Consider the following 21,854-nt stretch of genomic DNA (forward strand, 5'->3'; position numbering starts at 1 on the left):
GTAAATATAAAATAAACCGAGTTATTGCATCAATTAGACAACAGAATACACGGTGGGATGAAGAGTCAAGGGTCAAGAAGCAGAGTCAGATATCCTGATCTCTGCACAGGTCCAGGTAGATGGCAGGATGCTTCCCAACCCTAGGGCTTAATCCAGCTGAGCATCCCAAAATGAGACTACACAGGAAGAAATTCTGGGGGGTATATGGTAAGCAGAAAGTGAAATTTCCCTAGAAGACTATTTGTTTTTGTAATACATATCAGGCAAGATTTTTGGTATATCTAAAATAAACCTCCTTATCCCCCTCCTCCACCATGCCTGGGGAAAAAAAGAAGAAGAGGTTTGAAGAGGAAGGAAATGTCTCGTGTCCTAAGAGTATAAAACAATCATCATGAGGTTTATAAGAGTCTCAAGACAGAATGTCATTGTTTAGAGAAGATGAGCAACTGTACCATGTGCCAGCAGCTTCTCAGAGGTATGTCGTTTCCCTTGACTTGATTCCATTTCAGCAATATACAGCATATAGGGATATGGTCAATTTTTATTTAAGATGGTCTCGTGTAACTCAAGTTTGCCTAGAATGATCTGTAAACCAAGGATGATCTTGAACCAGTGATCTTCTGCTTCAATGGTACTGGGATTACAAGCATGCATCACCACTTCTGGCCAAGAATTTTTTTTAATTCAACATAACTCACTTCACTCCCACCGTAGACAGTAGTAACATTCAATGCACAGAGGAGTGACATTGATTTTCTTATTACTGTAAAGTCCTTGTTCCCTGGTGCTTATACTTTTTGCCTATTCCCAATGTCTTTATTATGATAATGATGATTATTATTGAGGCAAGGTCTTATGTAATCCAAGTGGGCTTCAAACTAGCAAGGTGTTAAAGATCACCTTGAACTTCTGATCTTCCTGTGTCCACCTCCTGAGTCCCGAGTGCAGAGTGCTCTACCACAGTCTATGCAGTACTGGGGTTCAAAACCAGAGCTCTGTGCTTGCTTGGCAAGTACTCTTCAAAATAAACTACATCCCCAACCCATTAAACAGCAACTAAAAATTAGCAGGCACTGCAGTACCTACTGGGCAGAATCTGCTATGCAAATTATTGTTGTGCTTTGAAATGCACTCCTATGCTTTGGATAATAAACTTTCCAAAGTAGCATTTGCAAGTTTATCTTATTTTTATATTCCTTTGCTTTTTTGTTTGAGATAGGGTCTCACTATATAGACCTGGCTGGCCTCAAATTCACTGAAATACACCTGCTTCTGGCTTCAATGCCTTCAAAGTTCTAAGATTAAAGGAATGGTCCACCATGCCAGAGTCTAGCCACAATAGCACAGATTGACCAGAAATGATGGCTTCCTGCCTTAGCTTCCTGAGTTCTAGGGTTCTAGGATTAAGTTTCTCCCTCTCTCCCTCTCTTCCTCTCTCTGTCTCTCTCTCTCTCTGTCTCTCTCTCTCTCTCTCTCTCTCTCTCTCTCTGTCTGTCTCTCTCTCTCCCTTCCTCTCTCTCTCTCTCTCTCTCTCTCTCTGTCTCTCTCTCTCCCTTCCTCTCTCTCTGCCTCTCCCCCTCCCTCCCTCTCTCCCTCCCTCCCTCCCTCCTTCCCTTCCCCTCTCTCCTTTACTTGCTTTTCTCTCGGTGTCCTTTTCTTTTCTTCACTCTCTTCCTCCATCTCATAGATTTTTTTCTCTTTCTGATAGGATGCCAGGCTGGACTCAAACTCAGTGTGTAGTCCAGGGTGCCTTCTAATTTCTAGTGCTCCTGCCTCTACCTCCCAGGTGCTAAGAATAAAAGTGTGAGCCACTAAGCCTGGTTTATTTGGTGCTGAGAATGGAACTTGGAACTTCACACATGCTAAGCAAGCAAGCATGCTACCAACTGAGTGACACCCACAGTTAATTCTAGTGCTAGTTGATGGGGTTTTGCTGCATTTCAGAGGTGCCCAGCTCAAGTGGACTGAGTGGGGTAGAACACATATGCAGAAACCTTATGTTTTCACCCTCTCTGCTGAAGTGGTAAGAGTTCAGGATTGAGGTAGGTCAGGAGGCCTGAACTTGAATGGTAATCATGCATACCACTTACTAGCTGAGTGAAAAACTCATGCTACTTCTATGGACATCCCTTTCTTTTCTTTCTTTTTCCCTCCTTTTTTTTGAGACAGAGTTTCTCTGTATAACCGCTCTAGTTGTCCTGGAACTCACTCTGTAGACCAGGCTGGCCTCAAACTCACAGAGATCTGCTTGCTTCTGCCTGGGATTAAAGGCATGTGTCAACACCACCCAGTGGACATCCTTTTTCTATAAGATTTTATGGAGAATTATATGCTAGGACTGTAAGCTATGAGATTCTAAGCAATCATGAGACTTTTTCTGGGAAGCAAGTTCCACAGACCCATTAGATTAGAGCACAGACTCTGACTCACCTACTAATGTTGTGCCCAAGTCACAAGGATCCCCAAAGAGACCAGGGAGACAGACCACCGATGCAAATGCACAAGGTTTATTGATTGTTCTATCCTTCTTCGGGAGGGACCCTGTCTAGCAAGCTGACACAGCAGCCTCCAGAGGAGTGAAGGTCCCTGTCTACCACTACGTTTTAAAGACAAAAGTTTCAGGATTACATCAATAGATAAGTGTTGGTTTTTGACTGGTTGACATTTGGGCAACAATCAAGAGATTTTTCAAAGTCATGTTTTTGGCGTGTAATACCTGTGAATCCATTTTTCTCATAGGTTGGTACTGGGAGGGAACATTCTGTGGTTTCTATGGCTTGCAGGTGGTCTATTGTACCAATATTTTTCAGAATTGAATTTCCTGGAGACTACACGGGAGTTTCTTTTGCGGTCAGACAGTCCCCAGGATCCAAGTACCTAGGAGGCTAGGGGGGGTTTGGAGTTCCTTTGTGTTCAGTTTTGGTCCTAGGCCTGTTGTATACTACAAAGTCTCTAGGAGTGAAGACTGGGGGAAAGGTTAATCTGGAGTTTTGGCTCTTCACTATAAAAAAGAAGGCTGTCCTCCATCCTTACACTGATGGTCAAATAATGCCACTGCCAAGCAACTAACAGGTGGATAGAATGGTATATTCCTGAGATCCCAACCTTGCAATTTGAGGCAAGAGGTTCCATGAATTCAAGAGTTTGTAGTCACCCTGGGCAACACAGAGAGAAAAGGGAAGAGAAGGAGGGAAGGAGGGAGAGAGAACATTCCAAGAGCTGCAACAGAAGCATCTTCATAATGCCACAGGAGAAGGTTAGATTTATTATAAAATCAGTAAGGTATTTGTAATTTCAAAAGTCATAGAAAGCTTTTATTGGACACTCATAGAGCCCTTCACAGACAGTGGGAACCTTACTTCAAGGTACATAACACTGATTGTGAGTGTGAACAGGAAGTTTGGAAGAGTCCAGAAGTTCTGCTTCTTACACAACACTCCTCAGGACTCCTTCCCACATCGTTATCTTCACACAGCCCCTAAGCCCCTGCCCCTTTCAGGAATGTCTTTGATGGATGCTGGGAAATCCAATGGGGTCATGGACCTACTCAGAAAAGCAGCTCAGGAATGTTCCGGAGGCATGATAAGCCTTGTAAACAGAGCAGCAGCAGGCTTCTCTTCTGAGTTCAGCTTATCTCTTGCCTGTTTTGATGTGACTGCTGACAGGCCTGTGCACTTTATATTAGATAAGCCTCAATGAAACCCACAGGTCAAAGGCTGCTGTTCCCTGTGGGGCCAGTTCTGCCCTTCAGACTCCAGTGTTATGAAGGGTTCATTGTTGAGGGAAAAGCTATATTCCCAAGGCTGTGGCCTGAGGAGTGTGTGTGTGTGTGTGTGTGTGTGTGTGTGTGTGTGTGTGTGTGTGTGTGTGTGTGTAAGAGAGAGACAGAGACAGAGCGAGAGAGACAGAGGCTCTGCTTCTCTGTGGTGAGGTTGGAAGCGTAGATTTTTTTAAATCTGTAGTGAGTACAGGGTAGAGACTGACTTGATAACTGATCACTGGGGCCTCTTCTGTTTCCTCACCAATGATTTGGTTCAGAGGCAACTGAGGAGGCTGAGAAAGCAGCTGTGGGGATTGCTAGGAATCAAGGCCACGCTCTCCTAAGTGTTGTTCAGAATGTGGTCCCTGGAGGTAAACAGGATGGAAATGCAAATCTTGGGCCCTCTGCAGATCAAGAGACTTTAAAAGTGTCAAGGGGTGGGGCCCAGCAACCCTTGGCTTAGAGAACCTCCAGGTGATCTGAGTCATGCTGATGTTTGAGAATTTCTTCCTCCGTGCTTAGTTTCAATCTTGCCCTCATATATTCAGACGTTTGTTTTGAATCCAGACTCTGCAGTGGGACCAAAGATCCCTAGGGGATTCTGTTTCCCAGGCAGGACTGAGAACCACACATGCATTCTGTCCTTGACAGCATGTGTCCTGGTTTGCTTTCTCCTGCTGTGATAAAAACACCATGGCCAACAGCAATTTACGGTCCATCATGAAGGGAAGTCAGGGTAGAACTCAAGGCCAGAACTAAAGCAGAGGTTATGGAGCAAAGCTGCTCATTGGCTTGTTCCCCATGGCTTGCTCAGTTTGTTTTCTTATATCACCTAGGACCCCATGCCCAGGAGTGGCACCACCCACACTAGTCTGGGCCCTCCCACATCAATCATTAATCAACAAAATGCTCTAGAGACTTGCCTACAGGTCAATCTGATGGAGGAATCAATTTTTCTTAATTGAACAACCCCCCCATCTCTGCATCCTAGATGACCTTAGTTTCTGTCACGTTGACAAAACAATCTAACCAACACAGCAAGTTACTTGGGACCATGCTGCATTTTTGTTGTGGCCTTTCTATCCCCTTACAGTTAGAGATTATAGTTTTAGGATTAGATGGTTTTCTAGCTCAGAGTCTGCCTCTGGGCTGGATCAAAGCCTAGGTAGGTTCAGCCTGTGCTTAACAGAGAAGTTCAAGGATTTCTGGATGCCCTCTCTTTCTTCTCCCTTAAAGGTTTAGAAATAGCAGTTGGCTAGATAAAATCTTATTACATGCACATGCTACAGTTCGGGAATTTTATTCAGCTACAAAAAAATAATACAAGTATGTTGTTTACAAAAAAATGGATGTGACTGGAGATGATCATATTAAATGAGTTAAGTCAGTCACATTGAGAAGACAAATACCATTGTTTCCCTCATTCATGAGCCTCAATCAACAACAAAAGTAAATGGAACAAAACAACAAGAAAAAGAAACAGAGAATAGAGGACACAGTTACTATAGCTCCTGAGCCTTCCTTATTGCAAACTAGGCATCGCTAATATGTATTAAAGAACAGCTATATAGCTTATATACAAAGCAGGGTATTATTGGGAGCAAAAGGAGAAACTCATTAAATGGAATTACCAAGCTATAGGAATGAATCTAGGTACAATAGTCACTCTATATATGTCTTCCTTTCCAGAACCTTTCCTTTGCAAGATACCCTCCCTAGGAGTTATTGCTGCAGTGAAAGGAACATCTTTATGCATCACCTACAAGAATAACGAAAGTAGGCACTAGACATGTGTGTGGAATAAATTAACAGATGAGTGCATGGATCCAAGACAGCTTTATATTCTCATACTAGTACTTCAACTGTCTGGGCACTTAGTTCCCTCCAAGCCACATTTGCTCTATCCTCTCCAAATTGAGAATCATGCTGTTCCTGTTTTAACGCATAGACTGCATTGTCTTTTAACCTTATTTATGGGATGACCAATATGTTGCAACATGTCTCATCTTTGTTAGTTCCTGTTAGTTTTAGTGCCCTTCTCATATTCAGTGTCTCCGTTTCTTTGGTAATTTGTGTGTAGTCATCCTTCGTATGGCATCTTTCCTCTTTTTTTATTTATAACATATTTTGCGGGTGTCATACAGGAGATTGCCTATTCCAGACAAGCATTCTGCCACTGGGTTATGTCCTATAGCTTCTTGTTTTTAAGATTGGTCTAACTAAATTGCCCAGCATTCCTCAGCTTATATTAGTCCAGGGCCTGTGTCAAGACTTTCATAACTTTTGAAAGTCTCGTCTAGATTTGAGAAACTCTAATTACTTTTTGTTTGGTTGGATTTTTGGTTTTTTTAAAGGCCAGGTGTCACTCATAGCCCAAGATGGTCTGAAACTCACTCTGAGAGCTGGCTTGGACTTAGGATGCTCTTGCTTCGGCCTCCTCAGTGCTGCCAGGATTACAGGCCAGTGACATCATGTCTGGCTCTCTGTTGAATTTTAAGGTCAGATTAGCAGTGAAGTCCAGTGGTTATGCTGAGGGTTAGGGTCAGCAGGTGGTTAATCCCGGATGGATTAAATCACAGAACCAGGAAGTCTCCATCTCTGTTAGGAAAAGAGCTAATGGCAGCAGTCACGTTGGGCACCTCTTTGTTGAAATGTCACAATCCATCTTTCTCAAGCTGGGTTTTCCAAGATCACCTCCGTGAACCCAGGGCGGTGGTTGATATGGCTTGCGCTGCCTGAATTCCACTTGCATTCTTTACTTTCCCACATAAAAGCAGCTGACCCTGTCAGCTTCTAGCATGGGAAAGACACCACGCCACAAACCACATCTGCTCTGAAAAGTCCCTAGTGACTGGAACGAAGGAAACTGCTGTTTTCTAGATCCACCTGTTGTACAACTTATGAAAGTCAAATGTTCCTTGCCTTGGTGAGCTTCAGCTCTACTGCCCAGTCCATGCCCAAGCCTCAGATCCACTGCCCAGTCCATGCCAGCCTCAGCTCTCATTACATGAGCAAAGAGTTACTTGGTGAACTGGACAGTGGCTTCTAGCCCGACCCCCTGGGTTTTGCTGAAATGGCCTAGGAACTGGGAGCTGGATCTCACCCCAGAGCAGTGTGAAGAGCACCTCTCCAGCCCCTCCACCACACAGAACCATGCTTTCTCTGCTGCTCTTCTGGCCATGGTGCCTCGGTTCACTTCCATTTTTCTGTGGGAAACTCTCTTCAGTATTAACATATGAGACACCTTTTGTGCTGTCCAGGAACTGGGTGGATCCATGCTCACAGCAAGCTTTTACAGAGTTAACAGTTGTTAATAATTGAGCCGCCATTTTTCTTTCCTACATATATTTGTTTGTTTGCTTGTTTATTTACTGTGTGTCTCTCTATGTGTGCATATACTCATGCATCACAACTCATGTGTGGAGGTCAGAGGACAACTTGCTGGTGTTAATTCACTCTTTCTACCATTTGGATCCAAGGATGGAAATCAGGCTGCGTTGCTGGCCCTATGGTTTGGGATATTTGAGAGCGGTTTTCATGGAGCTCAAGATGATGACCTTGATCTCAGTATGTAGCTGAGATTGGCCTTGAGCTCCTGATCTTCCTACCTCCACCTCCCCAAGTGCTAGAGTTATAGGTGTCACACAACACAGAAAGGCCATCAGTTGAGTTCCAAATGAACAGATGAGGAAACAAGTGATAAAATTATGTAACTTGAGCACATTTGGTAAATCACGGAGTAGGTATATAAAATGAAGTTGTGCTGACCTCAAAGCTAAGTCTATGTCAGGTTGGACTGGCCCAAGAATCTGCCACTGCTCTTCCTTGCTTTCAAGGGAATGGATTGCTGCAAAGTTCAGGTCACTCTACAGTTTCAGAGTTTAGAGAATGCAAGGGCCTGTGGGTCTTTTAGAGTCTAAATAATGCTGCTGAGGCATTGCAATGGGACACACTCTATGTAGGTCCATGTAAATGTAAAAGTTAAGTCCCCCTATGAAGAGCTAGGATGAAAATACAATATTAACATTTTGTTTTAAAAAGAATGTTCCCCTGTTTGTTGGAGGTGGTGGCACATGCCTTTAATCCTGGTAGTTGACAGGCAGAAGAAGCAGGCAGATCTTGGTGAATTCTAGGCTACATAAACCCCATCTCAAAGTGTTGTTCTGCAGATTTTCCGTTTTCCTCTTTCCATCTCTAGCTCTGTGCATACTCATCCTTCCCCCTTTCTCTCTTATGTCCTGGGCTAGGCAGTCTTCATTGGGTGACATTTACAGCCTGTAGATTTTTCTTAAATGTTCAGTGTAGAACTTTACACAACATGTCCAACAATAAAGCTGGGGTTGTGAATGTGCCCAGTGGTAGAACACTTGTTTCCCACGTGTGAGAACCAGGATCCATCTCCGGCAAAGCTTGGGAAGCTTGTCATCTTCGTCCATCTGCGCAGTCTCCACAGTCAGTTAGGGCTCAGATCTGTGTCTTCCTGCCCACCTTTCTCAGAGCCGTTTATTCGGACCCCACCTCAGATGTAGTATCTCACTCTGTTTTTCTCCTCTAGGGAGAAGCTTCCCACTGAATTCTAGTGCATTGTAGCTTATCCGTGATATTTGATATCTTAGAAGTAATCATCTGGTCACACAGATCCTGAAAAACTGACAGTCTTATCAATGAACAAGATGTTTCGGTCATTTTGTTTTTTTATTTTTTTATTTTTTTTGGTTTTTCGAGACAGGGTTTCTCTGTGGCTTTGGAGGCTGTCCTGGAACTCGCTTGGTAGTCCAGGCTGGTCTCGAACTCACAGAGATCCGCCTGCCTCTGCCTCCTGAGTGCTGGGATTAAAGGCGTGCACCACCAACGCCCGGCTCTGTTTTGGTCATTTTGGAGCATACTTCAATAACTGAAACTTGTCTTTCTTGATCTTGTAGGGATACTGGATGTTATTAAAGCCCCAGTTCCTACCTAACAAGCACTGACACCCGTTGAGAACATACATCATGTCAAACCCCATGCTAAACAATTTCTTTACTGTTATTTCTTTTTTAAAATAATATTAAATTAATTTCTTGTTAATTTATATAGCACATTTTGATCATCTCCATCCCCACTCCTCCCAGATCCATTCTGCCTCCCTGGACTCCTTGCCAACATCACATCCTCCTTTTAAAAAGCTAAGCCAGCAATTCCAATTTGGGCTGGCTATATATGCCTGAGTGTGGTAATTTGGGCTGGCTATATATGCCTGAGTGTGGTAATTTGGGCTGGCTATATATGCCTGAGTGTGGTAATTTGGGCTGGCTATATATGCCTGAGTGTGGTAATTTGGGCTGGCTATATATGCCTGAGTGTGGTAATTTGGGCTGGCTATATATGCCTGAGTGTGGTAATTTGGGCTGGCTATATATGCCTGAGTGTGGTAATTTGGGCTGGCTATATATGCCTGAGTGTGGTAATTTGGGCTGGCTATATATGCCTGAGTGTGGTAATTTGGGCTGGCTATATATGCCTGAGTGTGGTAATTTGGGCTGGCTATATATGCCTGAGTGTGGTAATTTGGGCTGGCTATATATGCCTGAGTGTGGTAATTTGGGCTGGCTATATATGCCTGAGTGTGGTAATTTGGGCTGGCTATATATGCTTGAGTGTGGTAATTTGGGCTGGCTATATATGCCTGAGTGTGGTAATTTGGGCTGGCTATATATGCCTGAGTGTGGTAATTTGGGCTGGCTATATATGCCTGAGTGTGGTAATTTGGGCTGGCTATATATGCCTGAGTGTGGTAATTTGATGGATTGCTGTCAACCAACCAGGAGCCACGCCCCTAAGGAAATTGCACTCTCCCCTCCCCAGATGCCACCAGCTGTGAATAGCTTCCGATATCCCCTTGAATTCATGCTACAGTGTTGACTGATTTGCTCCTGTGCAGGTCTTATACTGGCAGTCTGAGTTGCTGAGTTTATGAATGCAGTGGTCCTGTCATATCCAGAAGACAATGTTTCACTCTGGTCCTTTGTAACCTCTGACTCTTTTTTTTTTTTTTTTTTTTTGGTTTTTCAAGACAGGGTTTCTCTGTATTGTTTTGGAGGCTGTCCTGGAACTCGCTCTGTAGACCAGGCTGGCCTCGAACTCACAGAGATCCGCCTGCCTCTGCCTCCCAAGTGCTGGGATTAAAGGCGTGCGCGGCCAACGCCCGGCTACCTCTGACTCTTTTAATCTATCCATTCATCTTCCAGGATGGCTCCTGAGCCTTGGGAGGGTGTGTGTCTGTGTGTGTGTGTGTGTGTGTGTGTAGGATATACATGTCCCATTTGTCTTAAACATGTTTTTAAATTATTTTATTTCATGTGCATTGGTGTTTTGCCATGAGTGTTGGGTCCCCTGGAACTGGAATTAGAGACAGTTGTACGCTGCTATGTGGGTGCTGGGAATTGAACCCAAGTCCTCTTAAAGAGCAGTCAGTGCTCTTAACCACTGAGCCATCTCTCCAGCCGTTAAACATATTTTTTAAGGTTATGTATGTTGATGATAATAAAGATTAATCTTTCACATTCAGTAGTGTGAAAGGATATATAATCTAAATCCAAACAATAGAGTTTGAGAGTTTGAAAATACATTAATAGTTGTCTGGGAAATGAAGACATATATTTTGAGGAAGAAAGCGTGTATATAAATGTTCATTGCAACTTCAGCCATAACAACCAAAGGTAAAAAACAACTCAGATGTCCATCAACTGATGTGGGTAAACCAGCTGCGGCATATCCACAACGTGGACTCCTACACAGAAATGAAAAGAGTACAATCTGAATCATTCTTTAAGGAATTATGTGCAATTTTAAAAATCAACCTGTAAGCATCATATGTTGCCTGATTCCATTTGTATAACATTCTTAATGTTACAAACTTGTAGAAGCAGAGGCCAAGTTAGAAGTTATTTGTGGTGCCGTGAATGTGATGGTAGACATACAAACATACCTGGATGTGATAAAATTTTATATAGCTGAGTTCATACATACAATTACAAGTAAGACCAGGAGAGGTAAGTAACATTGAGGGGTTATATCAGTGTTCTCCTGGTTGTGATATTGCACTATAAGTTTGCTTGATGGGACCACAGAGGGAAACCAGACCAAATGTACAAACATCTGCGTTAGTCCATTCCCATTGCTGTAATCCAGGTGAGAGGATTTCGGTTCTTGATCTATTGGTGCTGAGGCAGGCAGCACATTGCAGGAGAGGATATACGGTGCAACAAAGCTGTTTTCTTTGTGGCTGGGGTGGAAAAGAGAAAGACAAGGGGGTCTAGGTCCTGCTAGTCTCTTCCAGGGCATGCCTTCAGTGACCTAAAGACCTCCTGCTAGGCTCTACCCACCTCCCCTGAAGTGCTACAACTGGGGACTCAGTCTTTCTTGCATGGACCTCTAAGGGATGTTCAAGGTTCTTGGTATAGTGTCATTTCTTTGTATTGTTCCCTAATGCTGCATGGGAATCTCTATTATCTCAAAATAAAACATGTAATAACAAATAAGTCTGGGTTGCTGGATAGATGGTTCAGCAGTTAAGAGCAGTAGCTGCTTTTCTAGAGGACCCAAGTTCAATTCCTGGTACCCACACTTACATGGTGCACACATACATGCAGGCAAAACACTCATACACATAAAAATAACATTTTTAAAATAAAAAGTAGGCTGGGGCAAGGGAGGTAGCAAGCTGCGAGGTCCTGAGTTCAGGTCCCTAAAACTTACATGAAATGTTGGGCACAGTGAGGGGACAGAGACAGGAGGATCCCTGGAACTCAGAGAGACACCAGAGGTCAACCTGTGGGCCCACACATGTAAGCACATGTGAACAGTCACTCACTCATGTGCACACACTCACACAAACAAGTATGTACACTCCACGCACAAAACACATGCAAAATAGCACCAACAAAAAGTATGAACAAGTTAGCAGGGGTTCTTTGCCCTTCAATTAAAATTTCCTAATCTGAGAGGAAAGTCTGAGGCTTTAAGAGAAACAGATTCAAAACACCTGCAATGTGGTCTCTTCTCTACAAGCACTGCAGTGAATATGCTTTAAAGCCTTGCTTGAGCCATTCTCAGAAAGGTTCTCTTGCTTTGGCAGTTCCTGTAATGGGAGCCTTCCACATCAGAGCCGCATTTCCCTTAGCTAGGCTCTGGATACTGGAGAAGCAAGCTCCTCCCTTTCCTGTGTGGATTTGACAGGCAGGTTTAGAAGCTTATTTCATCTAGAAGTGCTTGCATCTCGGTGGGGAGCATAAAAGAGTGGCTGTCTAAAGGCCATTGCATGGCAAAGACACAGAAACAGTAGCTTGGCAAGCTTACAGGGACTGAGCAGAATCAAGAATAGAATCTATGGGCTGAGACAGGAAACACCCGCCTTTCTGTTTGCCCCGTGAGTGAGCTAGTTCATACAATCTATGTGTGTTCATTCTTCCCCATTTCTCACATACTTATTTTGCTCCCTAATTGACTCGTAGATGTCAAACCCCGAGTGTTGAGAGAAGTGAAGCTTTAGGATTTCTGCAGTAGCTTTGTGCTGGTTTGCAACCACCCATTTAAAGACAGACAGACAGACAGATGCACGCACACACACTAAATTAAATAATGTAATTTTAAAAATCCAGCTGAAAGAGCAGTGCCTTCGAAGACTCCTTCCTTCTCTCTTCAATGCTCTGGGATCTCACCTGCCAAACCTGTTAAAGCCGGTTCCACACCTTCAAGAATTCTCTTTGTGTGGCTGTCAGGCCTCAGCTTCCTGGTCCGACTTTTGCTCTGTCTGCTCATCGCCTCCTCTACTAACCCTGCCCCAGGACAACTTCACTGATGCTGCTGCCATATCTGTCCCTTGAAGGACAGGATATTTATGTGTTTAGAATGTCTGTCGTTTGCCTTTAGACTATTTCATGGATAGTGCCCTTTATTTACATTATTCTTGTAGCAAACTCTGGTGGAGTCAAGAGCTTGTATCACTGTCCTTTTTGTCATCTCTGAGAACAAAGAGCACATTAATCTAGCAATGTCATCTTGGTCCACCCAGTTTCCTCTAGACACATTACGCAATATGCATTTACTACTTCTTCCTCTTTCTTCTCCATTTTTTCCACCTTCCCTCCTTCCTCTCCTCCCCTTCCTTGCCTTCTCTGCTCTTTTCATCTTTCCCTCTTTCTTTCCTTCCCTTCTTTCTTTCTTCCTTTCATTCTTTCTTTCCTTTTTCTGAGTTGCACAGGTGAGACTTAGGTTCCTCAGCCAAGTGGTTATCCCGCCTCAGCTCTTTAATGCTGAGGTTATATGCATGCATTACCACGCACCGGAAAGTTAAGTTCTCTTGGTTTAGGAGAGCCTTGTGCTCTAATACCTGGCTCCATCCCCATCTCTCCTTCTCTTGCACTTACTTTTATAGAAAATCTCTTCTCTCTGTTCTGTTTCATACTTGTTACCCTAAAAGATAAAAATGCCTTAAAATCTGGGCATAGTGGTGCTTGCCTTTAATTCCATCACTCAGAAGACTGAAGCAGGAGGATTACCACAGTGCAGCCTGGGGTTCATAGTGAGTTCCAGGATAGCCTGGGCTCATGAGTGGAAGCTTTTTCAAACAATTACAACAGCAGAATGCCTTAGACCTCTGCTCCACATCCCTGGGTTAATTTATTCAACACAGTCGTGGTGCCTGCTCTGTGATCCAAGGAATCTGGCACTCTTTTCTGGCATCCATGGAAACAGTCACCATTACTCCTACACACAGAATCTTAAAAATGTAGGAATGGGAAGGAATTTTCTCAACTTGACAATTATTAAGAACTATGAAAAATAATAATTAAGAGGAAGTTTATAGATGTCATCTCATTGACAAGAAGACATACTCTATCACTACTATAATTTCATATAATATTAGAAGCTTCAATCACTTTCAGGAAATCAACATAAAAGAAAGGCATAGAAAATGAGTGAACTTAAAAAGGAATGGTATTACTTACTGAAGGCATAATCATTAACAGATGAAACTACATTGTTTATAGTAGTGCAAACATTTGATCCCCTGGGAGGCAGAGGCAGGAAGATCTTTGTGAGTTGGATTTTGAGGCCAGCTTGGTCTACATAGAGGACAGCTAAAACTTATCTCAGAAAAAAAGCAAAAACAAACAACAAAAACCAAGCAAACTAACGAAAACCCCTAATTCAGTAAACACATTTTAAAAAACAAATAAGAGATTTTAGCTTGTTATTTTATGATCAATACCAACAAAATTTTGATACCCTTGCTGTATCAAACTAGAAAACAAGTGGAAAACAGTCCTCAAAATAACAAGACCTAAACACTTCCAGGAGACAGCACAGAAAACAGTGTGGAGGGCAGAAGATACCTTGCTCACAGATAAGCACTAGAGAAACTGGGAATGTTAAACATGCAGGGTTGTCTCCTCAACAAGGATGTGTTCATCTGTTTTCCACCCAGAAGCCTGGGAATGGATGGAGTTAATAGCCTGGCGAACTGTGCTGTCTATAATACCAGGCCTCACCTTAATCCTGAAGACTATTATGTTTGTTTATCCTAGACTCTTCCTCCCTAGACCTTTACTTGAACATCGTTTCTCAGTTCATAAACTCATCCTTATGAGAGATGTCACTTGTACTTTACAACAGCCTAGGTAACCTCTGTTCTATCCATATGGTCAGGCCAATCCTGACTCCCACAGTCTTTTATGTTTACCTCACTCATTCTCCCCACACCCTTATCTTGAGTATTATGTCTGAGTCAACAGAACAGATCTTTATGGAAGAGGCCATATGCACTTTGTAAAGAGTTTCAAATGAAAACATATTTTAAGCTTTGTTATACATATGGGATTGAGTAAATTATCATCAGGAAACTTTTTCCCCAAAATTGTGCTGTGCTTGAGTATGCCTAAAATAAACTGCCCAGTGTCAGACTCTAGAAATTTGAATCAGCACCAGCTAAGTCATGCTGAACCAGATTTCCTTCTTGCCTCACATGGTTTGTTACTCTGCCAGTTCCAGTGTTTGCAGGGATCCAAAGAAAACAGCGTCTCACAGAGCCTGTTTTCATATGTAGTTCATCATTGCAGGGAAATGTGGGCAGCAAGAACTTGAAGCAGTTGGTCACATTACAACCACATTCAAGAGCAGAGCATGAATGAATGCATGCCAACTGCTTAGCTAGCTTTTCCTACTCTTAGAGGATTCGGAGCCCAACCCCAGGGAATGGTGCCACCCACTTTTAGGCTAGGTTTTCCCATATCAGTTAATGTAGTTAAGACAACCCCCTACAGATAATCTAGATAATCCCTCCCTGAAACGTGTCTCACTCAATTCTACGTTATTTCCGGTTGACAATTAAAACTAACCACCACGCCATATTATTACTGGGTTTTTTTTTTTGGTCAACAAACAAGTTCATAGACAATGTTAAATTATAGAAATGAAAAAGAAAGGAAACGAAGAATGCCGATAAACAAACGAGTCACTGGAAGAAAAGCTACAAAATATATAGACGGATTCTCAACATCACAAATACCCAGACACTGTGTTCTTGAACCTCACTAGTCAGGGCATCTTACTCAAATTATAAGAAGTTTTCTAAATGTTCCTTCTTTATCCTGCCCAATGCCCCCCATCCCTCCCCTCCTTTTCATCCTTCAGTTCAGCTCAAGTACAAAGCTTTACCTGCTCATCTCTTCCTCTATAAAATGTAAATTTTGGTGAAATCATGGATCACTCGGTCTCATTAACATTGAGGCAGAGGTTATGTGCATCATATATGACATTCCGTTCCCCCAACCTATCCAATGCATCAGTAGTGATCGCATTTCAGCTATCAGCCCAGAAGACATGGGGGGTGTTTTATTGTCAGATGGAAGAGGAAGATGGGGGGACATCCCGATTTGCATGAATTCAATGATACACAGTGTTGCCTTTTTTGGCTCTGTGTGCTGACATTTTTGCTTGCAAAAAACAAACAAACAAACAAACAAAAAAACAGGCTTTCTTGACAACAGAGTACTCTGGAAGTGGGTTTTGAAAGTTAGTGTTGAATCAGGCAGTGGTGGTGCATGCCTTTAATCCCAGTACCTGGGAGGCAGAGGTAGGCAGAACTCTGTGAGTTCAAGGCCAGCTTGGTCTACAAAGCGAGTTCCTGGACAGAGGAGCCTGCTATACAGACAAACATTTACCTCAGAAAATAAAAAGTCGATGTTGGAATTGAGCTTTTTTGTTTTCTTGAAGCAACTATAAGATACATATTAGGGAAGAGAAATTTAAACTAAAAACCTTTGTTTTTCTTTGCAGCAAAGTCCGTATGTAAAGACCATGCCTTTGAACATGAACATTACATATGTGAAGGGATTGTTTGCCTGTTGTAACCTGAATGCCTGTGGCAGTCAAGATGAGTTGGGGCAGCTCCGTGCCTTCTCTACAGCTCATGCTCATGCTAACAGGGCTTTCTTTGCTGCCTTTGGTAGAGACATATGGGTTCAATAAGTGCACACAGTATGAATTTGATATTCGCCATGTCTTCTGCATTCGGAAGAAGATCAGCAACTTGACAGATGCCATTAGTGACATACCTAGATATACTACTCACCTCAACCTGACAGAGAACTACATACAAGTCCTTCCTCCCCGGAGCTTCACTAACCTGCCTGCTCTGCTAGACTTAAGACTAGAGTGGAATTTAATTTGGAAGATTGATGAAGGTGCCTTTAGGGGACTTGAAAATTTGACCCTTCTGAATTTAGTGGAAAATAAGATTCAAAGTGTGAATAGCTCCTTTGAGGGCTTGTCCAACTTGGAGACCTTGCTCCTAAATCACAATCGGATCACCCATATTCACGAAAAAGCCTTTACTCCTCTTGTCAAATTGAAATATTTGAACCTATCTCGAAACAACATCAACAATTTTTCCGTTATCCTTGAAGCAGTCCAGCATCTTCCGTGCCTGGAGTACCTTGATCTTACTAACAATAGCATTGTCTACTTGAACCATAGCCCTAAGTCATTGGTTTCTCTGATCCACTTGAGTTTTCAGGGGAGCAAACTAATGGAGTTAAACTTCTCTGCTTTGTCACTGCCTAACCTAACCACTCTAGATGCTTCCCAGAATGGCAATGGAGTCATTCAAAATGTGTATCTGGAAACTCTGCCCCAACTTAGAAGCTTGAATCTGAGTGGAACATTGGTGAAATTGGAGATGCTTTCAGCCAAACACCTGCAGAATATAAGGGTTGTGGACCTGAGTAACCGGGAGCTTAGACATGGTCACTTAAATATGAAAACTGTTTGTCACCTCCTCAGAAACCTACCCATGTTAGAGGCACTGGTTTTTCAGAAAAATGCCACCAACGTGGAGGGCATTAAGTATCTGGCAAAGTGTACCAGACTTTTGTTCCTTGACCTGGGCCAAAACAGTGACTTGGTTCATCTCAATGACAGTGAGTTTGATGCTCTGCCAAGTCTCCAAAGACTGAATCTGAACAAATGCCAGCTCTCCTTCATCAGCAACAGGACTTGGGGGTCCCTTCAGAACTTGACCATCCTAGATCTGAGCCAAAACAATTTTAAAAGCTTTCCAGATTTTGCATTTTCACCCTTGAAGGGCTTGAAATCTCTCTTTCTCTCAAGAAACCCCATCACAGAACTCAATAACCTGGCCTTCAGTGGGTTATTTTCACTGAAAGAGCTCAATTTAGCTGGGTGCTGGATAGTAACAATCAACAGGTATTCCTTTGCTCAGCTTCCAAATTTAGAGCTCTTAGATCTTGGAGCCAACAATATCCGGACCCTCAACCATGGGACCTTCCAATGCCTGAAAAAACTCAAGGTTTTGATTCTCTCGCACAACCGCCTGGAAATTATGGAGCCAAGAGCATTTTCTGGTCTCACTTGCCTGCAACACCTTGACCTGGTATACAATAGTTTGTCATATTTTCATGAGCACCTTTTCTCAGGCCTGGAAGAGCTGCAGGTTTTAAAACTCAGTTTTAATAAGATCAAATATGAAACCACTAAGACCCTTAAATATCCTCCATTTATGAAGCTCAAGTCTTTGAAACAGCTTGGCCTAGAAGGACAACAAAATGGGATTCAGGTTGTTCCAAGCAACTTTTTCCAAGGATTGAGTAGCTTGCAGGAGTTACTCCTAGGAAAAAATCCCTCCATTTTCCTGGACCACCACCAATTTGACCCTCTAATTAATCTCACAAAATTGGATATCTCAGGAACAAAAGGTGGGGATAGAAGTCTCTATTTAAATGCTTCCTTATTCAAAAAACTCAAAAGGCTAAAAATCCTGCGCCTTGAAAATAACAACTTAGATTCATTAGTTCCCGGCTTGTTCTCCAGCTTACAGAGCCTACAGGTCTTATCTTTAAGATTCAACAACTTGAAGGTCATTAATCAAAGTCATCTGGAGAATCTGAAATCATTGATGTTTTTTGATGTCTATGGGAACAAACTTCAGTGCAACTGTGACAATATGTGGTTCAAGAACTGGTCGGTGAACACAGGAGAGGTCCATATCCCCTTCCTCCGGAGCTACCCCTGTCAGCAGCCAGACAGCCAGAGTTTGCTTATAGATTTTGATGATGCCATGTGTAATTTTGACTTGGGAAAAGTCTACTTCTTATTTTCCTTCAGTACAGTCCTCAGCACCATGGTTTTCTCTTGGTTCAGTGCCAAGATGATTTCGTCTCTGTGGTATGGTTTGTACATATGTAGGGCTTGGTACTTCACTAAATGGCATAAAACAGAGAAGAAGTTCTTGTATGATGCATTTGTCTCATTTTCAGCCACTGATGAGAAGTGGGTATATAAAGAGCTTGTTCCAGCCCTAGAAGAAGGCAGTCAGACAACCTTTAAGCTCTGTCTTCACCACCGGGACTTTGAGCCCGGCATTGACATCTTCGAGAACATCCAGAATGCAATCAACACAAGTCGGAAAACTTTGTGTGTGGTCAGTAACCAATACCTGCACAGTGAATGGTGCCGCCTGGAAGTCCAGCTGGCCAGCATGAAGATGTTCTATGAGCACAAGGATGTTATTATCCTGATCTTCCTTGAAGAGATCCCTAACTATAAGCTGTCCACCTACCACCGCCTCAGGAAACTCATAAACAGACAGACGTTTATTACCTGGCCAGACAGTGCTCACCAGCAGCCACTCTTCTGGGCTCGCATTAAAAATGCGTTGGGCAATGAGACTGTGGAGAAAGAAGATACACATCTAACTGTTGTAGAGTGACTGAAAGTCTTGCAACCCCAAATCCAGCTGCATAATGTTGCCCAAAATACGTGTATGCTCAATCTGACTAAATGAACCTGCTCTTTAGGGACAAAGGCATCAGGAGTTGCTCATAGCTGTAAGACCTAAGACTGTTTGGATAGTGTTCATCAGGCAGCCAGGAGAGTGCAGAGAACTGCTTGAAAAACTTTCAGGAGCGAGGTCCCACTGTTATGGGACTGGCTAGGTGGAAGAAATTCATTTTATAAAGGAGAGGAGTGGAACACCAGTCACCTGCGATTCTGAGGAACAGAATGGTCTTGTGTGTCTTTGAGATCATTGCTCAAGTATTTTTTTCCAAACCAGTTCCTGTTGAGAGAGACTGAACTTGTTGTGTACCAGTCTCCTCCAAGATTAAAACTTTCCATCATGGAGGGACACTTCCTAAGATGGATGATTACAGGGAGATAAAAAAACAGGATGTTCGCCGGGCGTTGGTGGCGCACGCCTTTAATCCCAGCACTCGGGAGGCAGAGGCATGCGGATCTCTGTGAGTTCGAGGCCAGCTTGGTCTATAGCGCGAGTTCCAGGACAGCCTCCAAAACAATACAGAGAAACACTCTCCAAAACAATACAGAGAAACCCTGTCTCGAAAAACCAAAAAAAAAAAAAAAAAAAACCAGGATGTTCTAAGGGGGGAGAGTGAGATGTTCTACCCCGCAGGAAAGTTTGTTAAGACAGGAGATAACTCAAAGTAATTTCACCAAGTCCCTGATATTGACCAGTTACTAGGCCCCTCCCTCTCCAAGTTATAAGCAGTGAAGCCGCTGAGAGAAAACCTCAGACAAGCCTCGCTGCCTGGAAGTCACTCTCCATCCTGTTAAGCTGCCTGAAAGTTGTGCAGTTTGCTCTAGGTTTCCAGATTTTGTGAGATGTCCTCCAAACTTGGGTGGGCTTTGGTGATGCAGCTGTTTTTGAGTCATTTCTGGTCCTATAAATAACCCCTCACTCATGTTGTATAAATAAACCCAATAAAACTCATTGATTCACCAAGTTGGACTTTGGTGGTATCCATATTTTGACCTGGTCAGTTGCCTATCTTGAGTGAGTAGACAATTGTTCTTTTCTCCCCAGAATAGAGTCCTATAACAGCACTGTACTGCTAAGAACCCATAACATCAGAAACAATAAAACAAAGGCAACACAACAACAAAGACCCACATAAAAACAAAAAGTAAAATGAGGAAAAGAAAAGGAACTGCCTCCTAAATGATTCTGATCTGTGACTGATGTCCCAGACACACACAGTTATTGGAGGTTTCGACTCTCTCTCTCTCTCTCTCTCTCTAGATGGGATTTCTTTGTGTAGCCCTGACTGTCCCATGATTCACCCTGTAAACCAGGCTGGCCCTGGAGTGGTGGGATTAAATGCATGTGCCACCACTGTCCAGCTCCTCAAATCCACCTTAAGATGTCTTAAAATGACATTTCTAGGAAGTCTATTTTACCCAACTAGCCTGGGTGATATCTTCTGCAACTCTGCCTGCTCTGCTAATTCATCAAGCCCTCTTACATTGCTAGATAGATCTATACAAGTGCTCTCCTAAGCACTTGTGCTCAAAGTTTGAAGAAAAGCTGATTTATGGACCTCAGAAGCTGTAATGGAAGCAACACAGATTCTAGTTTATAAAAAAAGTTCATTGTTGTTTTCAATATCAATACTAGACTATGGACTGGTTTTCTGTTTTGAGGTTTCTGAACCCCTATCAATTGTATGTTTCTAAAATCTAAGGGGGCATGGCTCTGGCATTAGACAAAGGAGCCACCAAGTCTTACTGGCAGGTATTTTGTACAAAAGTGCTAAAAAAGTCCAGTTGTACGTGGGGCCTTAGGAACCTAAGTCAGATCAGGTGACAGGAACAGCACTTCCTGTTTGCGACTTTCCCCAGGAACAGGAGCTTTCTCCTAAGTTGCTGCCTTATTTCTAGTTTCCCCCTTATATACAAGATTCTAAGAGCAACTTGTTGTGGAAGAGACCTGCTGGACAGAATATTTTTTCAACTGGGGCAACAGGTGTCTACTTCAATATGCCCTAGTCCACCCCTCGACTTATGTGTTATCCTAATCAAACCCACTCCTTTCTACTACTTACTCACAGATTTTGGTCCTTCTCCTTTTTTTTGAAATAAGTTCTTGTTACATACTTCAGGCTGGCCTGGGACTCAGAATCTTGTTGTGGCCTCACATTTTCTAGGATTACAGGCATGCACCACCATACACACTGTAGTCCCCAGTATTTTCATACGTAAAGAAATGGGGCACAGTGTTCCAGTTTTGAAGCATGTTGATCACCAATAACGTGCCCACTGTCCAAACTAGACCCTGGGAGTGTGCGACTCTGCTGCTTCTGGGCAATGCTAGTCAGTGTAATTTTGCTGAAACCGGCCACACCCATTCCTTCCTGATGTCCTGTCACCTCCCTGGGGGGGTGGGGCTGCTCTTGAGTAATGGAAAGGACGTGCAAAACTGTGTTCCTCTCCATGTCTTGGGCAATCGTCACCTGTCTGGCTGAGCTGGTAACTCCACGATTGCTTCCTCCACCCCATGGCTGCTCTCTTCTTGGCCCTCCCTGATGCCAGGCAGAAAAAAAGGTGGGATTCAAGATTCTTTTGGATGGGAAGAGCACTGTTGTCTTCTCATTCTTACTGGTTCTTTCACAGCAGAGGAAACACAGACGAAGATCTAACATAACTAATATACCACATTTATCTTAATGAAACTAACTTATCTCGCATAACATAAAAAAGACTAAAATCACTGGGCAGCATGCTGGGCAATGACCTAAGA

At 43.0% G+C, this 21,854-nt stretch overlaps 1 protein-coding gene across 1 annotated transcript; it reads left to right on the plus strand.

Moving 5' to 3' along the window:
• Positions 1-379: 379 nt before the first annotated feature.
• LOC101827806 (toll-like receptor 13) lies at positions 380-20,060 on the plus strand. The gene is made up of 2 exons (XM_005085949.4): positions 380-475; positions 16,079-20,060. The coding sequence occupies exon 2, from the start codon at positions 16,158-16,160 to the stop codon at positions 19,026-19,028; it is 2,871 nt and encodes a 956-aa protein (XP_005086006.1). The 5' UTR covers positions 380-475; positions 16,079-16,157; the 3' UTR covers positions 19,029-20,060.
• Positions 20,061-21,854: the final 1,794 nt, after the last annotated feature.

Source organism: Mesocricetus auratus, unplaced genomic scaffold (genome assembly GCF_017639785.1).
Source record: "Mesocricetus auratus isolate SY011 unplaced genomic scaffold, BCM_Maur_2.0 Super-Scaffold_100003, whole genome shotgun sequence".
Lineage (NCBI taxonomy): Eukaryota > Metazoa > Chordata > Mammalia > Rodentia > Cricetidae > Mesocricetus > Mesocricetus auratus.

Bases quoted from the DNA above. Each gene is read 5' to 3' on its own strand.
- LOC101827806 (XM_005085949.4), top strand. From the start codon at position 16,158: ATGCCTGTGGCAGTCAAGATGAGTTGGGGCAGCTCCGTGCCTTCTCTA.